Raw genomic sequence first — 17,293 nt, 5'->3', positions numbered from 1 at the left:
ACGTGTGTGACCCATTTGACAGGTGACATTTAATATTGCCTTTGTGAAGGAGAACTAATAATGGCATCGACTTCCAAGTATAAGACAAAATATGGCAGACGTTCTGTACTGACGCTTGGAAAAAATAAATCTCCATTTTATATTGCAGAATTCGTAGTTGAGCTGGCAATGAAGAAGAGTGTGGAACTCCTACTTTTTCGAGGCAAGAGTGGAAAATAAAATCCCTTTATTGACATTGATGCCAGTATATGAGCTATGAAGGCTAGAAAGTGAAATGTTAATCCACTTGGCACAAACTAAGAATGATTCTATAAACTTAAACTGGGTGGAAAATGTTGGTTCTTACTGTGGAAAAAAATCACAAGGACCAGTACTTTGTTGTTCTGAACAGTCCCGTGCCACCCCACCCCCCAACCCCCCTCCCACTGTCAGATGAAGCAGGAAATTTAAGTTGGCTGTGAAAAGTTTAAAATTTCTTAGACAACCCCTGTAAATTGGATTTCATAAATATTGGTGTTCATCAGAACATGAGCATGATAAGTTTCTGTAATATGTAGGAGTGAACACAGCGCATGGTGCTGTCTCATTAGTACAGAATTTATTCAAACACGTGATAAGCAGAAATAGTATTTCACTAAGCAAATGTACATTTTCACATGTTAAAGAACCTTCATAAGCCAAAAGGCATTACCCAAAACTTGGGGCTGTCTTGTCTCTTGTTTTTACCTCTGATTCTCCTGGGGCCCTCACACATTTCTTTCCTGCCTCAGTGCCTTCCCAAATCCCAGACTTACTTGGGCTCCTGAGAGGCTGTCCAGAACTGCAAAGGGTCTGTATTCTGCCCTACTTGTAAGCTAATAAGGCAGCCTCCCGTGGCTTGATAGATCCAGGTAGAAGACACAATACTTGTGGGTCAGAGATGAAGGACTATTTATCACTCACAGCGGCCGCAACAGCCAGAGGATCAATGTTCTTGCCCAAGTTTCCCGAGCCCTGTCTCCCATAGGGCAGTGCAGAGAGGACCAGATGATACCACACGCAGTGGGTTGCATTACAGAAGCTTAGGGAACCTAAAGAGCCTGCTTGCATTTGCTTAGAGGGAGACACGTCTATCTTGCATGGCTGTTCACTAAGCATCCTTGAGGAGATAGTTCAGGACAAAGAGTAGAATATTTTGTGTCTTATAAGATGTTCACAAACACAAGAGACCCATGTAGAGCTCTCTCCTATCAGTGACAGTTCCTTGTGTCCTTGGGACTTGTCAGGGATGGGAGTGAAAGAGGAGGAAGAATCTTCCATGAACCTTCCAGGAAGTCTTTTGTCAACTGTCTAAAGATGTTGATGATCCTCATTTAAGAGTTAGGTGTTGGGAGCCCCGGAGTGGCTCAGTTGGTGAAGCACCCAACTCTTGTTTTCAGCTCAGGTCATGATCTCCTGGTTCATGAATTCCAGCCTTGCATCGGGATCCACACTGACAGTGCAGAGCCTACTTGGAATTCCCTCTCTACCTCTCTCTCTGCCCTTCCCCTGCTTGTGTGCTATCTCTGTCTCTCTCAAAATAAATAAATAAAACTTAAAAAAAAAAAAGAGTTAGATGTTGGGAAACAATCACCAAAGTAGCAAACAGTTATTAAACCCCACACTGCGTGCTGTGTTAAATACTAAGCCCTTTACTTCCTCACTATGGCTCCATGAGCTGATCGTGGTAGGGGGGCAGTGTAACCTCCTTTATTACAGATGAGAAAACTAATTAAGAGCATTAAGGAATAAGTAGGGAGATGAGAATCTTCCAGGTCATCAGAGTCCTCAGCCCTGTGCTCTGAAGAGCACGCTATCTTCCCTTTTGTATTTTATTTCTCTTTCCTTGATAGACTTTTAGAGGTGGAGGCTGGGGAGGCATTGAGATTTTGTTTCACCAGATAAACTTAGAGGAATTGGACAGGAAAGCAAGGAATAACCTCGTGCTTGCAGCCTCCTCACGGACAACACCGCTTGTCCTTCGGGGAATCCCACAAGTCTTCAAGGCATTTAGCATCCCTGCTTTATGAATGAAGAGATGGAGGTCAAGGAGGCTGAAGGCAGCCCTGGTCGCCGGGGCCATGAGACCTGCATTGTGTACACATTCCGTACTAGTTCTGGGGACTTTCGTATCAAGGACCTTCAAGTGCCCTAAGATATTTAAGCTTAGTTCTGAAACAGAAAAGAACATTTTAATAATAGGTTCACTGTAGCTTGTTAACTATCTCCATTTCCTCGGAAAGATAAGCACACATGTGTAATTTAATCACTGCGTTGACTAAACTCAGCTGCTTCAAGGACCTTTATCTTTCTTTCATAAAAGTTCAAGTGCCAGAGAGCCTCACACACTTGGGCTATTCACAGCCTTCCAGAAGCCACTTCAGCTTCCATATTTTGCCCTTTATTTTTTTCAGTTCTAAAAGTAATTAGGGGCGCCTGGGTGGCTCAGTCGGTTAAGCATCCGGCTTCAGCTCAGGTCATGATCTCATGGTTTGTGGGCGTGAGCCCTGCACCAGGCTCTGCGCTGACAGCTCAGAGCCTGGAACCTGCTTCACATTCTGTGTGTGTGTCTCTCTCTGCCCCTCCCTCGCTCATGCTGTGTCTCTCTCTCAAAAATAAATAAACATTAAAAAAAATTTTTTTTAAGTAATTAATGACTCTGCTTCCTCACTACTAGCTCCCACTTAGCACTTTCTGGCTGTTCTTTGCCTAGAGAAAGAAATGACTTGCTAAAAGAAAATTTTTTTTCACAATAAACACCTGTAGGCTTCTTTATTCAAAATAAATGTCATGTCCTGTTGCCCATGACCTAGCCCTAGACAAAAAGTATGAAAAATGTATATCCATAGATAAAAGGAGATCTGGAAACACACACGCGCGCGCGCGCGCACACACACACACACACACACACACACACACACACACACAGTTTTTCCTCCACCAGGTTCCCTTGGCAACCATCCACTAGCATCTTCCAGCAGATCTTTAAAGCTTGGCTAAGGTGTGTATGTTAATTTTATAGACATGCTTAATATTGCTCATTAACTTCACAGTTCGCAGATTCTTCCAAACTCTCCTGAAGGGACTTTGTGCCTTTGTGAAATTTTTAAAACACTAACAGAACGGAAGCCTCTTACAGTGGTTTCTTACAGTGATTTCTTTACAAACACTTGGTGGGTCCTCCTGTTAACCACCGTGTCACATCGTCGTAATTCTCTCGTTCAGTTCGGAAGGATGCTTTGTGCCCTTATACGTGCATTTACCATATTTACATTTCCATGTGAGAGTCATCACATGCTTTCCCGTATCTAACTAAAATGAGGCTATTGTTAGGTTTTTACATGTGCACTGATGTCTATGGAAAAGATCTCTAGAGTTGGACCCACAGCGTTTTTTAAAGCTATATTTAACGCCATTTTGATGTTCAGTAACTGCTTCAATCCATATTTCTTCTGAACGGTCGAAGCATCTTTCATTTTAAACTGGTGTGAATTTTTTTGGAGAATTCTCCCCCAAGATAACTAATCCTGCTTTCACATAGTACTTTAAAGCTACATCTCAGTGACTCCTGTTACCACGTATGAGGACTGGGAGGGACTGTGTCAGCTTAGGCTATTGTCAGGTAACTTGTTTAGGCAGGATCATAGGAAAATTCTGAAATGATTTTGCTTGAGAATACTTGGTTGTGATGTAAGTTGTTCAGTTGAATCAGGTCAATCCAGCAATAGTTTCCAGATTATCCTGGGATGTTTACCCAAATAACCTTTTTTTTTTTTTTTTTTTTTTAATTTTTTTTTTTCAACGTTTATTTATTTTTGGGACAGAGAGAGACAGAGCATGAACGGGGGAGGGGCAGAGAGAGAGGGAGACACAGAATCGGAAACAGGCTCCAGGCTCTGAGCCATCAGCCCAGAGCCCGACACGGGGCTCGAACTCACGGACCACGAGATCGCGACCTGGCTGAAGTCGGACGCTTAACCGACTGCGCCACCCAGGCGCCCCAGCCAAATAACCTTTTGATTAGTTGCAAGAACATAGTCACTTTATGGTTGCTTTCATAGCATAATCCACATATGGAACCAGCCCCAGAAAGCTTCATTTTGTCCCAGGTGCAATAACAGAGAATTACTTCTGCCATTTAACTTATCACTAAATGGATAGACTTAACAGGATCCTTATCCAGTATGTTGCAGCAGGTTGTTGGTATTTGAGGATTACATTTTCTACTTCCATTACAGAGTGTTTCAGATGGAGCGAAAAGTCAATGTCATGCATGTATATATACATCAGTATTCTCTATATCATAGCTTCTTTGTGAATGTTTATTGTGTATGTCAACATTCTCAGCAACTTGGTGATGTTGGGTAGAAGGTGTTGTTAATGGGATGATCGTAGGTTTGGCCCTCATGCATATTTCTTTTGGGGTGGGGAGGAATCCACTGATTTATGGCCCTCGACAGCTTTGCCAAGACAGAAGTAACATAAGTGAGAGGGACAAACAAGTGTTGGGGGGAGGTGAGAGAACGTGCTGTATGCAGAGCCTGTCAAGACTGTGATGAGAAATAAACTCAAAGCACATGCCTGCAGAGGTAGGCAGCCGCTCATGTAAACAGTACCCATTGGATGCCTGCGGAGATCTCTCTCTATTCCAAAGGGAAGCTGTAACTGTTCAGTCTACCATGTAGCTGTCCTTTCACGAAGTTCAGAGACGAGCCAGTTACGATCCAGAGATCATAAGACAGAAAAAGGCCCAAAGTGGGATTCTGACTTCCCAGGGCCTGCAGCAGCAAACTTACCTCTCATATGTTTTTTCAAGTGAATAGAGATTCAAATGGAAATACAGAGATTGTAATCCTCCACTGAAAATCAAGGGACACATTTACAAGGAAAACCTCCCAAAGTGGGGGTGGCTGTCAGATATTGTGACCACAGACTAATAGAGAGGTTTCAGGGCACTCCCGATAGCATCGACCAGAGCCACAGGTGTCTTAAGTACAGAATGGCTGCTGACAGGTGGACCAGGAGGGACTAGGGCCCAGCGGATTCGTCCCTCTCGAGTATACCTACATTGTCCTTTCTCCTCCTGAAGACAGAAATGTTGGTCTTTGCAGAAGAACACCAAACTGAACATTACTTTTATAACTAAGCACACACGAGATTTACCAAATGTTTGAAGTGCAGCTAAAATTGAACAGTTGTAGCAGATGTTTATTGACCTATATATTATAAGTAATGTATAACATGTTATTTACATATAACGCAATGCGTATGTTAACATATAATTATGTATAACTAATATAGTATATGTTAATATATAGGTTATATAGGATATGTTATACAATATATAGTATAACATATAGATCTCTAAAACATACATGTATGATTTGCTTGAAGGACATGATTAATTAAATTTTGAGAGCAAATAAAACAATGATAAGGTGCATATGCACTATGTGAACCTGGAGAAAACACAAGAAAACTCTAATGTAACCCTCGCACAAAGTGCATTCTAATTTTGCCTGATTACAAAGTAAAATACACCTTTCGTAATTACAAAAGAAATAAAGTAGATAATTGCCTCTCAGCATGTGCAGCGTCTTAGGACATGCCTGTAAATAGCTGCATAAAGGCAGGGAAACTCTGCGACTCTACTGATACGGTAAAAATGTCAGTACAAGTAACATGGGGCAGAATCTCTTAGAGCAGAGGTCCGGTAACATTTTAAAACTAGCATCCCATTTGGAAATTGTTTTCAAATGATCGAGTCATGTCTTACCGTTTTACATGAGACATGAAAAAGCATGAACTCCCCCTGAATTTGGGTTAAATCTAATCATAGTGCCGGAGGCGAATGAGAGGATTCTCCCACCGCTTGGCCCGGCGTGAAGCAGCCACGGGAGCTCCAGGCAACTTGGGAGGGAAACCCTCGCTTGGTCTGCCAGTGGAAAAGGACTCCTGTCTGCAGGGCCCCAAGGCCAGCCTGGCAAACGCTGTGTTCCCAGCCGGCTGGGGGTTGCCGTGGAAACCAACAGCTCTAAAACCCAAAAGGAAAGAAAAAATTAAAATCCCAGAATAAAGACTAATTTGAGGGGATATGAAAGGGAATGAAGAACAGCCAGAGGGAGCCAAAAACTTCACAGAAACCAAAACAAAACAAAAGACGGTGTCCCCGCACTCCACTTTCCCGTCCCAGATGAAGCCAGAGTTTGTTGGGTTACATCGCAGAGGCCATTCAGAGAGCAGGTGAAAGCAGCCTCCCAGCCCCGTCCCCAGCGAAAACCGCAAGGGACTTTGCAATCTGGAGCAGTCCGCGTTAGCACATGACCGTAAGAGAGATGTTGAGATGTTGGCTTTGGAGTTTGGGTGAGAGATTATAAAATAATGTGTTCTGTCATTTGTAGGGAAATAACTCGGGGTATAAAGTATTTGAAGAAGAAGGAGGAGAGAGAAAAACAAGGCCCCTCGGTGTTTGTGGGCAGCATGTTAATAAAACTGATGGGGGTTCCCTCTGTCCCTCTGCGAAGTGTGACCGTCTTCCCTTCCTCTGCCTCCAGATACGTTCCCTTCCTCTGCCTCCGTTCAGATACGTTTGCTCTGAACTCGCCACTTAACTGGTGGCTTCTCTGAGGCCAACAATTTGAAACAGGCTTGTTGCATTTAGTTCTAAATCTGTGGCAGAAGAAAGGAAATGACTAAAAGATAATGTTTCATTTTCTACCCACAAAGCAGATGCTCTCTGTTCTACTTCAAATGGACTGGCTTGTGCCCACAGAGCCAAACTGCACATTTGCCAAGAGCAAAGGAGCTCTGAATCATGGCGGAGGGAGAATGCCCGAGTGCTTGTTGCCTCCTTCTTGATTCTTTCACTGACTGATGAAATTTTGAGAAGAATGCTCCAGAGGCGGTGACTGAATTCCTGATCCTGAAATAAATTGCTGAGTAAGAATATGTAGGGAGGAGAGTCCTGAGCACACATTCCGGGGGTCCGCCCACCACGAGCGGACAGAATTGGAACACAGGATGGGTATTATGTTGGTCAGGGTTCTCCAGAGAGACAGCATCAATAGGATGTATGTTTATGTAGGACGAGATTTATTATACAGAACTGACTCATGGAGGCTGACGGAACTAGAGTATGGAGGCTGACAAGTCCCAGGATCTGCAGCATGATTCAGCAAGCTGGAGACCCAGAAGAGCCAAGGGGTGGTTTCAGTCCAAAGCCTGGCAGACTTTAGGCGCAGAAAAAAAAAAAAAAAAAAAACCTGTATTTCAGTTCAAGTCAGAGAGCAGGAAAAGCCAGTGTCCCAGTCCAAAGGGAGGAGGAAGTTGGGGGAGGGTCAGCCTTTTTGTTCTATTCACGCCTTCGACTGATTGGGTGAGGCCCACTCACGTTAAGGATAGCAAATCTGTTTTACGCAGTCTGATTTAAATGTTAATCTCACCCAGAAGCACCCAGAATATTGCTGACCAAATACCTGGGCACCCCATGGCCCAGTGAGGTAGACACATAAAATTAACCATCACAGATACTGAGAAGTTGGGCCAGAGGGTGGGAGGAGACCCTAGCGGGTACGTCCCAAGGAGATAGCCCTCAGCTGTACAGCGTCCTGCTAGGATAGTGCAGAACTTGAGGAGTGCAAGCACCACGACCCATTCTAGCTGGTTTAACTAGACAAGACATCATTAAAGCATGTAGGTAACTCACAGAAGTTCTGGGAGGACCAGGCTGGGCAGCCAGAACAGTGCCTAAGCCAGATGGCAAGACTGAGCCCAGGACGCCCTGTCCCCCTCCTGCACTGAGACAGGGCGGCTTCCACTGCTGGCCCCAACCCACAGGCACCCTCCTCTGGCCAGAAAAAGCACCTGCGTTTTTACGTTGCTGTCTTCTAAATCAGAACCCAGCCTGAGGACATCAGATTAGCAGAGCCCAAGTGTCTCTCCTTAGCACCAGGGAGGCTGGGAAACCAAGTTTCTGGCGTCTGCCTTTGGCTGAATGTGTGATGTGGGAACATAGTCAAGTAGAGAAGGCTGTTCAGAAGATGCCTTTGTCTTCCCACACTACGCATCCCGCCAGCCTCCCTTCAGTTCTCGTCTCTTCCAGAAGCATCCCTCATTTAATTCGATAAACCGTAATCATCAGGGCCAGTATTCGTGCAGGACTTTGCACAGCCAGCGTTCTCTGATCCAGTTAGCAGAACGCTCACAGGCACCCCCTCGTAAGTCCTCTCCTGTCACCCCTGTGTCACCTCTGCCTCCACAGAGCTTTTGGGTCTGTCCTCGCTGTTCTTATTTGTCAACTCCAGACCTTATTGGTCTCTTCTTTGCTCTATTTTTTTCCTCTGCCTTACCCAGCTTCGTCCTTTTTGCTCTCTGGCACGTGGGTTGGCCTGACCTCCCCCACAGCCCCCAAAACTCTAAACTTCTTAAAAACAGAAGCCGTCTCTTTTTTCTTCTATTTTTAATCTCTGACAGTGCCTAATACCTGCTACACATACAGTTGCTGATCAGTAAATATTTTCTGATTATTGCAGCGCGTTAGCTCTCTGAATTAATGCTTTTCAAATGAATGTCGGTAGTGTCTGTTTAAAGCAGTAGTGACTAGGAAATAAATGGAATAACAGCCAACAACAACAAAAAACCGGGGATATTTAGTCCGTGTACCAGATGATATCTGGAAATGCCTGTCAGTGTTAGTGACTCATTCAGCATACATACTGGTTGCCTACTGTGTGCCAGACATGGAACACATGATTGGACAAGAAGAGAAGAAACAGACAACATAGCTCTCTCAAAGCTGGCATTCTGGAAGAGTCAGGCAGTTAATAAGCACATAAGTTATAGAAACGTGATAGAATTGCTGAGTGTCATGCATAAAAGAAAAAGCAAAGCAGGACAGTATCAGAAGCACAGGGTGGGTTTGGGATCGGGGTTTTAGATAGAACGGTAGGAGGGGCGCCTGGGTGGCTCATTTGGTTCAGCGTCCAACTTTGGCTCAGGTCATGATCTCCAGGTTCGTGGGTTCGAGCCCAGCGTCGGGCTCTGTGCTGACAGCTCAGAGCCTGGAGCCTGCTTCAGATTCTGTGTCTCCCTCCTCTGCCCCTCCCCTGCTCATGCTCTGTCTCTCTCTGTCTCTCAAAAATAAACAAATGTAAAAAAAAAAAAAAGTACAGAGGACGGATGATATATTTTTTTAAAAAATACAGTCATGGTGCGCTTGGGTGGCTCAGTTGGTTCAGCGTCCAGCTTCGGCTCAGATCATGATCTCATGGCTCATGGGATTGAGCCCTGTGTCAGGCTCTGTGTTGACAGCTCAGAGCCTGGAGCCTGCTTCAGATTCTGTGTCTCCCTCCTTCTCTGCCCCTCCCCTGCTCATGCTCTGTCCCTGTCTCTCAGCAATAAATAAATGTTAAGAAAAAAAATTTAGATACAAAGGTAGGAATTGTTAAAAAAAAATTGCTTAGGCAAGCAGAGAAACCTGAATATTTGCTGAGTATAAGGTGATACAAAGAGGTTGTTATATGAATTGGGTATGATAATGGCTTTTTGGTTACTTTTAAAGCCCTTATCTGTGGTAAACTGAAATATTTATGGGGAAATGATGTGACCTAATGCAACTGGGATTTGCTTCAGAATGTTGGTTTTTTGTTTTTAATTTTTTTTATTATTATTATTTTTGAGAGGCTGAGCAGGGGAGGGGCAGAGAAAGAGGGAGACACAGAATCCCAAGCAGGCTCCAGGCTCTGAGCTGTCAGCGCAGAGCCCAACACGGGGCTCGAACTCACGGACCGCGAGATCATGACCTGAGCCGAAGTCGGACGCTTAACCAACTGAGCCACCCAGACACCCCTGCTTCAGAATGTTTGAGCAGAAAAAGAAAAGAAAGGAAAAAATTGAGTTGGGAGAATAGATAAACCAAGAATGGTAGAAAGTTGGTGTTCGAAACTTTATCAGTGCAGAGTGTTTCCTCAATACTATTATATTTTTCTATATTGTTCTCTATACTGTTCTAAAATTTCCATATTAAAAGTTAGAAAAAATAAGTGGTGGTCAGTAAAGGCCTCGTTCAAGAGGTGACATGTAAGCAGACTAAGCTGACGAGGACGTGAGGGAGCCAGTTGCACAGAAGGGTGTTGGGGAAGAGTATACCAAGCATAGAAACATTCAGCACAAAGCGTGCTCCCAGAACCCTAGCCTCCTTGTTGTTCCTTGAATGGGGGGCCACGTAGGAAATGAGGGCTGGGAGATCTTGGGGGGCAGGATAGAGAACACAGAGCCTTTTAAGTCACTGTAAGGACTTCACGTGCAGGTCAAACCCAAGAGCATTCAAGGGGCTGCTCCAGAGTCATGCTCAGATATATTTTCTTCGTCGAACCATTCAGGTGCCTTCAGGTCTTTGCTCAGATTGAGACTGTAGTGCATGATCCGTACCGTTCGGTAGAACCATCTGTGATGCTGGAAATGCTCTGTCTGTGCCAGCCAGTGTGGCATCCCCCTGCCCACCTGGGGCCGGAGAGTACTTGAAATGTGCCTGGTGTGACCCAGCAGCTCAATTTCGGATTGAGTTTTATTTGGGTTCATTGAAACTTGAATTTAGATGCCCACATGTGGCTGGTGGCCCCGCGTCAGACAGTGCAGTGTTAGGAGGTGGCTGGCTGCACACCAGCATTTCCCTCCACGCTGGTTTTTATTCGGTTCCAGCAGCCGGGCCGTTCTCACTTCAGGGCATTTGCTCCCCTGCCTGCACCTTTCCCTGGGTGCTTCCTGTGTGTCCTTCCCACCTGATCTTATACAACCCCTCCTAAAAGGCCTTCCAGTTTAGTAATCGGGTAGCTCGGCAGGATCCATAAGCTCCCACTGGCCAACGGAGATAACAGAGTTCATCTTAATACATAGTTAGGTTTGGGCCCTTTATAGTGTCTTCTTTTAACTTGCAAAATGAGAATAGTTTCAATAAATAGTGCCTCACCTAGTCCCTAAGATCACTCCGTTGGCGGGAACAATTTTGTTTGCTGTTGAATGGATAACCTAATTCCAGATGTTACTCTAGAAAAATGATACCCCAGTAGTCTGTAATAATCACCCAACCATACTGACATTTCCCCCCATCCTGTCACACCAAAAGAAGCAACTAAATGATCTCTTTCAAAGTAGATAATTGCAGAACATAAAGTAGGCTTCTCTAAATTGGAAGAAATTCCAATCGTAGAATCGAAGACGTCGATTATAGTAAAACTCCCTCCTCTGTTGATTCATGAGTTGGTTAGCTTTGTCGAACTCTTATCTGCTCTTGCGAAGCAGCCAACAGTGAAGAGAGAGCAGAAACCTTGTAATCCCAATTGTTAGTAAATGTTTCATGACCATAAAGTTCCAGAAATCGTCACTGCCGCCCTACAAAGCCACCCTTCCACTCGCCCTGTTCCGGGGGATTTCTGCTCTGTGAGTATTAATGAAAGCAGAGTTAATTTACATTATAACTTCGCATGCCACCTGGGGACCTAAGGAGTTGAGTTAAATAAGAAAACACGTGTGTGGCATACATCCCAAACATCCTGCATTCAGATAACTGGTAAGATTGGAGGGGATTAACTCAGCATATTTTGCGATGTCCTATCCTGGTTTTCCATGATGTTGATTTTATCCCTCTTTGGACATTAGTTCTCTCCCTGGATCAAGTAGCCAAGTTCGGCTTCTATAGCATTTATCTTTTCCTGTCTACTAGGTTTCAAGAGATTACTTTTTTTAATGTTTATGTTTGAGGGAGAGACAGAACACGAAAGGAGGAGGAGCAGAGAGAAAGAGAAAAAGACAGAGTCCGAAGCAGACTCCAGGCTCTGAACTATCAGCACAGAGCCCGATTCGGGGCTCCATCTCAGGAACCGTGAGATCGTGACCTGAGCTGAAGGTGGACGCTTAGCCGACTGAGCCACCCAGGCACCCCTTGAGAGATCTCTAATACGTAGGCCCAGTATTCTCTAGCTGTTCTTTGTGGTCATCTAGTCAAGAAATATGTTAAGTTATTCCGTGAAAAAAAATGGTGATTAACTGAATTCAGAAGGTCGCTTTGGTATCATAAGATTGTTTGGCAAACTACCAAGGCAGAGGTCCTTGAACCAAAAGACGTTCTTCTCAGTTTGGTTGCCACAGCGGAGGTAGGGCTTTGGGTGTAAAGTTACCACCCCCTGAGAGGGATGCCTCAGCCCTGCACTTTGTTTTATCCCTTTCTCCCCTCCAGCTCCCTTCTCTGTGCCCCGGCCCGGCCCCCACTGGACGCTGTGACCGAGTGCTTTCTAGCACAGTGATGGGAATAACATAATGGTAACTGCTGTGTTTACACTTGCTCCGTCCGGTGTCACGCTGAATGCTTCCACCTCTGTGTTGACATATGTGTTGCTGTCACCTCCGCTTTACAGAGGAAGAAACAGACCTGGTGAGGAGAAGTACCTTGCCCAGGGCCTCATGGCCAGAACCGGGTGGAGCTGAGATTCGAACCTGGCATGGGGAATTGCAGTGGAGCTCTGGAGTGTATGCCCCGGGGGCAGTTCCCACAGGGCCAGCTCAGAAGCGACTCCCTCCCCCTCGGTGTCCAGCAGGCCACTGAGCCCGACTGCCGTGGTCCTGCACACATGAGCCTCCCTGCACACCCGGAGAGTCCTTGCTCGTCCTTGCCCCCACCTCTTTATCCCAAGGCTTCGATAGGGCTTTCAGGTCTGAGGCAGCTCAAAATGTGTGGCAGGGAGGGGCTGTGTGTGTGTCAGTGGACTTATGTCACCGAGCACCAGCCACTCCTTACACACCCAGGCATAAAGGGTTCCCTGGAGCAGGATTCACCTCTGATCGTTCTGGAGTACTGTGCTGGTGTCTTGTAATCGATGCGGCCCACCTCATCTCCTCCTGGGTTATTACAGAGGCCCCTTAACTGCACGCTCTGTCTCCAGTCCTGCCTCTTCCCCAGTGCATCGTTTACCTAGAGCCTGATGTTTCTAAACCAAATTTAATTCCCGCTCCCCTGTTTAAAAACCTTTGTAACTTCTCATTGCCCTTGGGGTCAAGAGTGAGCCTTTTACGTCCCTTCTGAAGCCCTGAGTGGTCTGGCCCCTACTCGCCTCTCCAAACTTATCTCTTACTGGGCCTCATGCCCCTCACGCTGTCTGTCATCTTGCAGAACCTATTCGTGTTTCTCCAGAAAGCATGGTTTTTATCTTGCCTCTGAGCCTTTGCACATGCTGTTCCAGCAGTGCCCCCCTTCGTGCCTGCACCACACGTCATAGCACTTGCCTGTCTACTCACTTTTATTCACCACTGTGACTTGCACGATTACTCACAGTGCTAGGCACAGAGTCGCGGCTCAACAAACCTCTCTTGCATGAATGAATGAAAATCATTCCATTTTAGGTTTTTAACGGGAGTCTGGATCTGGATACCCCCCCCCCCCTCGTTCATGATCTGGGTTTGCCAGTATTGCTAACTCAAGTTCCTCTATCTTTTCAAATGTTTACTTCTTATTTTTTTCTGCTTGTAAGTTTCTCCTTTCCCATTCTTCAGGCCCTCCTGTTTAAGACACTTTGGAGTGCTTTTCCGTCTAGTCTTCTTGCCCGCCAGCACAGCGATCCTGGGTGGCTCCCGTCCACGTTCAGCAGGATTGTTGAAGACTCTGGGTGCAGCTCTTTCAGACCGCAGGGTCCTTCTGTAGCAGCCCCAGCCCTGTTTGAGCCCTGTTTGCCAGCAACACTGGGAAGGATAGAAGGAGTATTGTGTTTGTCACGCAATGTCTTAAAGGGATAGGATTTTTCTCTCAGTGATTTGTTGGTGTGAGCAGGGAGGAGCAAAGAGGAAGGCAGTCTGTGACTTGCATTGGCGGGGCGGGGAGGGAGGAAATCGTGGAAAGTAACAAAGGATCTCTACCAAGAAAGTGTTCCCTGGTTACAAGGACTCATATTGTGGATGTCGATCTAGATTTTCCGAGTGCAGCCCACCTTCCACGCTCCCCAGCGAGGGCAGGATCGTTGTCAAGGTGGCCCAGGTAAATAGCAGTTGTTCTTTGTTGCCTTTTCCTTATTCCAGAGGTTACACTGAAAGTCCACGTCAGTGATGCCAGCACCCACCAGCCCGTCCCAGATGCGCTCATCGAGATTTTCACCAACCAGGTCTCCATTGCCTCTGGCACCTCGGGCACGGATGGCGTCGCTTTCATCAAGTTCCAGTATAAGCTGGGCAGTCAGCTGATCGTCACCGCCACGAAGCATGCCTATGTGCCAAACTCTGCCCCGTGGAAGCCAATCCGATTACCTGGTAAGGTTGTCCCGGCCTTTCTGCGAAGCAGAACTTGTGGTCCGGGCTCATGCAGGAGTCAGGCACACAAGCCATTTTGAAAATAGGGGTTGTATTTAAGAGACTCTTAAATACAGAGAACAAAGTGAGGGTTGATGGGGGAGTGGGGGAGAGGGGAAAATGGGTGATGGGCACTGAGGGGGCACTTGTTGGGATGAGCACTGGGTGTTGTACGTAAGCGATAAACCACGGGAATCTACCCCAAAAACCAAGAGCACACTTAACGCACCGTATATTAGCCAACTTGACAATAAATTATATTAGAAAGAAAGAAAGAAAGAAAGAAAGAAAGAAAGAAAGAAAGAAAGAAAAGAGGAAGGAAGGAAGGAAGGAAGGAAGGAAGGAAAGAAAGAAAGAAAGAAAGAAAGAAAGAAAGAAAGAAAGAAAGAAAATGATTGCCCTCTACTGCCAAAAATAAAAAAAGAAAGAAAGAAAATAGGGGTTTAGTCTCTGCTTTACTTTTTGGTCCTCTGATGGGAAGGAAAAGTAGGGTCCTGTATGAAGGAGGTGGGAGCTCTCACTCAATTTACACACACAATGGAATCAAAAACCGTAGAGTTTCTCCGCATTTCCCCAGCGTCCTGTTGTGTACCTTGTTGATGATAACTGACAGGATGAAATTGGGGCAGTGTTCTGGAAGGGAGCTTCAAGGGGCCCAAGAGCCACGCTGGCCAAAGAGGCAGGGGGTGATCTTTCTCTTTTCCTCCTTCTCACCTGCTAAGGGAAAACACACTTCTCTGTCTTTCCTCAATGCTCTCGCTCACGTCCAGCACTTCTGATCACCAGCCGTGTGGCCGATTTTCCATACATCAAGCAGTTCTCAGATTCTCAGACGTCCACTGGGCGTCCTACGGTTGAGCTCAGTTCTGACTCTGTCTGCCTGGAGACAGCATCAGATCCCACAGGTTAAGGGCTCAGTCCCACGTGACTGTCCCACTTCAGATGCCAGTCATAAGTCCCAAGATGTCACCTGTGCTTCTGACCTGTAGATCAGAGGTTCCCCATCCCCTCCTCGGGTTTGACTGATTGGCTGGAGTGGCTCACAGAACTCAGGGAAAACAGTTGTTAAAAAACAAAAGTCAGCCAAGTAAACTTGAAGGTCTGTTTGGCTTTATTAAGTGATTCATCAGTCAGGCAGCATTCATCCAGCAAGTAGAGGGGAGCTTCAAGGAGTTGCACAAAACAGGGGGCACCTGGGTGGCTCAGTCAGCTGAGCGTCCAGCTTTGGCTCAGGTCATGATCTCATGGTTCATGAGTTCGAGCCCTGCTTCAGGCTCGCTGCTGCCATCGCGGATGCTTCAGATTCTCTGTCTCCCTCTCTCTCTGCCCCACCCCCACCAGCGCTCTCTATCTCAAAAATAAACATTTTTTTAAAAAGCAGCTAACATATGTAAACTACCTTACAGTGCCTCAAACACAGTAGAGGCTCAATAAATAGCACAGTGACTGGCAAAATACCAATGTCAGTGCTCATCTCTGTGCCACCACACCACTGGACACACACTCCATCAGGGTCCCCGTTGCCTCTGGGGACACATCTCATACAGCCCTGGCATCTGCCCTCATACACAAAGTTCTCTGTAGTTGAGTTTACATTTATTAAGTACCTACTATGTGCCATGGAACTCCCCTGGCCACTGAGGATATAGATCTAAAGACACAGAACTTGCCCCTATGGAGTTTATAACTTAGTTTGAGAGTTATGTAGTCAGCCACAGAAGCCATTCCCATCTAAGGAGATGTTTGTGTGTATATGTGTGTAGGGCATCCTGGGGGAGGACTGGTCATCCTAGGTGAGGGAATGAAGACTTCCTGGAGGGGGCGGGAGGGAAGCTGAGTCTGGAGGGTGAAGAGATATTAATATCAGAAGGTGCTGTAAAAAACACACAGGTTCCAGGACTCACCCATTCAGTCTGGGGACATTGATCCAAAAGTCTGCATTTTAACAAGTAACTCCCCACCCCCAGATACTTACAGATAAAAGCGTTCACTAAAGTCGGAGACCACTTCTTTGTGAGCTACGGAAAGCAGATTTGATATAGATACAACTGAGGAGATAGATCATTTGGAAAAATCTTAGAGAAAAGGGGATAAACCTTTAAAGAAATATTTAGCAGGCAAAATGCAGAAAGCCTCCGAGAACAGATGGGAGAGAGTTAAGGGAAAGGACAAAACAGAATTGTAAGTTGGATCTCGCGTTTCTAGCTGGTGACGGAACAGATAGAACAGATGGGCAATGAGGTTGAGAAACCCACCACTCCGTGCTTCCTTAAAGTTGACTCAATTGGTGTAGTAAGTTCAAAGAAGCTCCCTTCTTCTTCCCCACTCCCCTGTGCTTGGGGCTCTCCCCTGGCTTGGGGCTCAGGCAGAGGTAGATGCAGGTGATGGTGGGGGTGGGGGAGATGGGAGGGAAGGAATGAATGTTGGGGTCATAGTTGATGAGTTCAGTGCAGGGGAGATTGGATTTGGGCTGCCTCTTGGACACAGGGCATTCAGCCTTTAGTTTGAAATGATTTGAGGGCGTTCAAGGGGTTTGGAGGTAGAGGTGTGGTTTGGGGGTCACTAGCATCATGGAGGTGGGAACCGTGACCTCCCCGAAGCATGGGGAGCAGGCCTGGGACAGAACCCAGAGAAAGCCCCCAAAATAGGAAGATGGTCTTTACTGGATAATATATGAAGAAAGTGTTTGACCACCTCCATTTTTCACACTGAGAAATCACTGGAAACAAGGGAAGGTTAAATGGTATCCAGACACCACAGCTCAACCTTTGCTGGGAGAGGAGCTGCGCAGAGTAACAGCAGTTTGTTCTGTAAAATCACACGGGCACTGGGTTAGTCGATACTGAGCCATTGCCTCTAGGGAAAATTCAGGGTTAGGGTCCTGTGAGCCTCCTGTCATAACATTTTCATCAGCTGAGCAATATATCACCTTGGTTTATGTGCGTTC

General features: G+C 46.0%; 1 protein-coding gene across 3 annotated transcripts in view; it reads left to right on the top strand.

Moving 5' to 3' along the window:
* The window catches only part of FAM171A1 (family with sequence similarity 171 member A1), a 135,733-nt gene that overhangs the window by 58,305 nt on the left and 60,135 nt on the right, over positions 1-17,293 (top strand). For 2 of the 3 annotated variants that reach the window (XM_045466432.1, XM_045466431.1), the window contains exon 2: positions 14,080-14,307. In XM_045466432.1, the coding sequence (XP_045322388.1) occupies positions 14,080-14,307 (228 nt within the window). Of the gene's footprint in view, positions 1-6,935; positions 6,958-14,079; positions 14,308-17,293 lie in introns of those variants that run through there. The other variant, XM_045466433.1, reaches the window with a different exon arrangement.

Source organism: Leopardus geoffroyi, chromosome B4, assembly GCF_018350155.1.
Source record: "Leopardus geoffroyi isolate Oge1 chromosome B4, O.geoffroyi_Oge1_pat1.0, whole genome shotgun sequence".
Lineage (NCBI taxonomy): Eukaryota > Metazoa > Chordata > Mammalia > Carnivora > Felidae > Leopardus > Leopardus geoffroyi.
The sequence above is the reverse complement of the archived record's forward strand: the minus strand, read 5'-3'. Positions and strand labels throughout refer to the sequence as shown.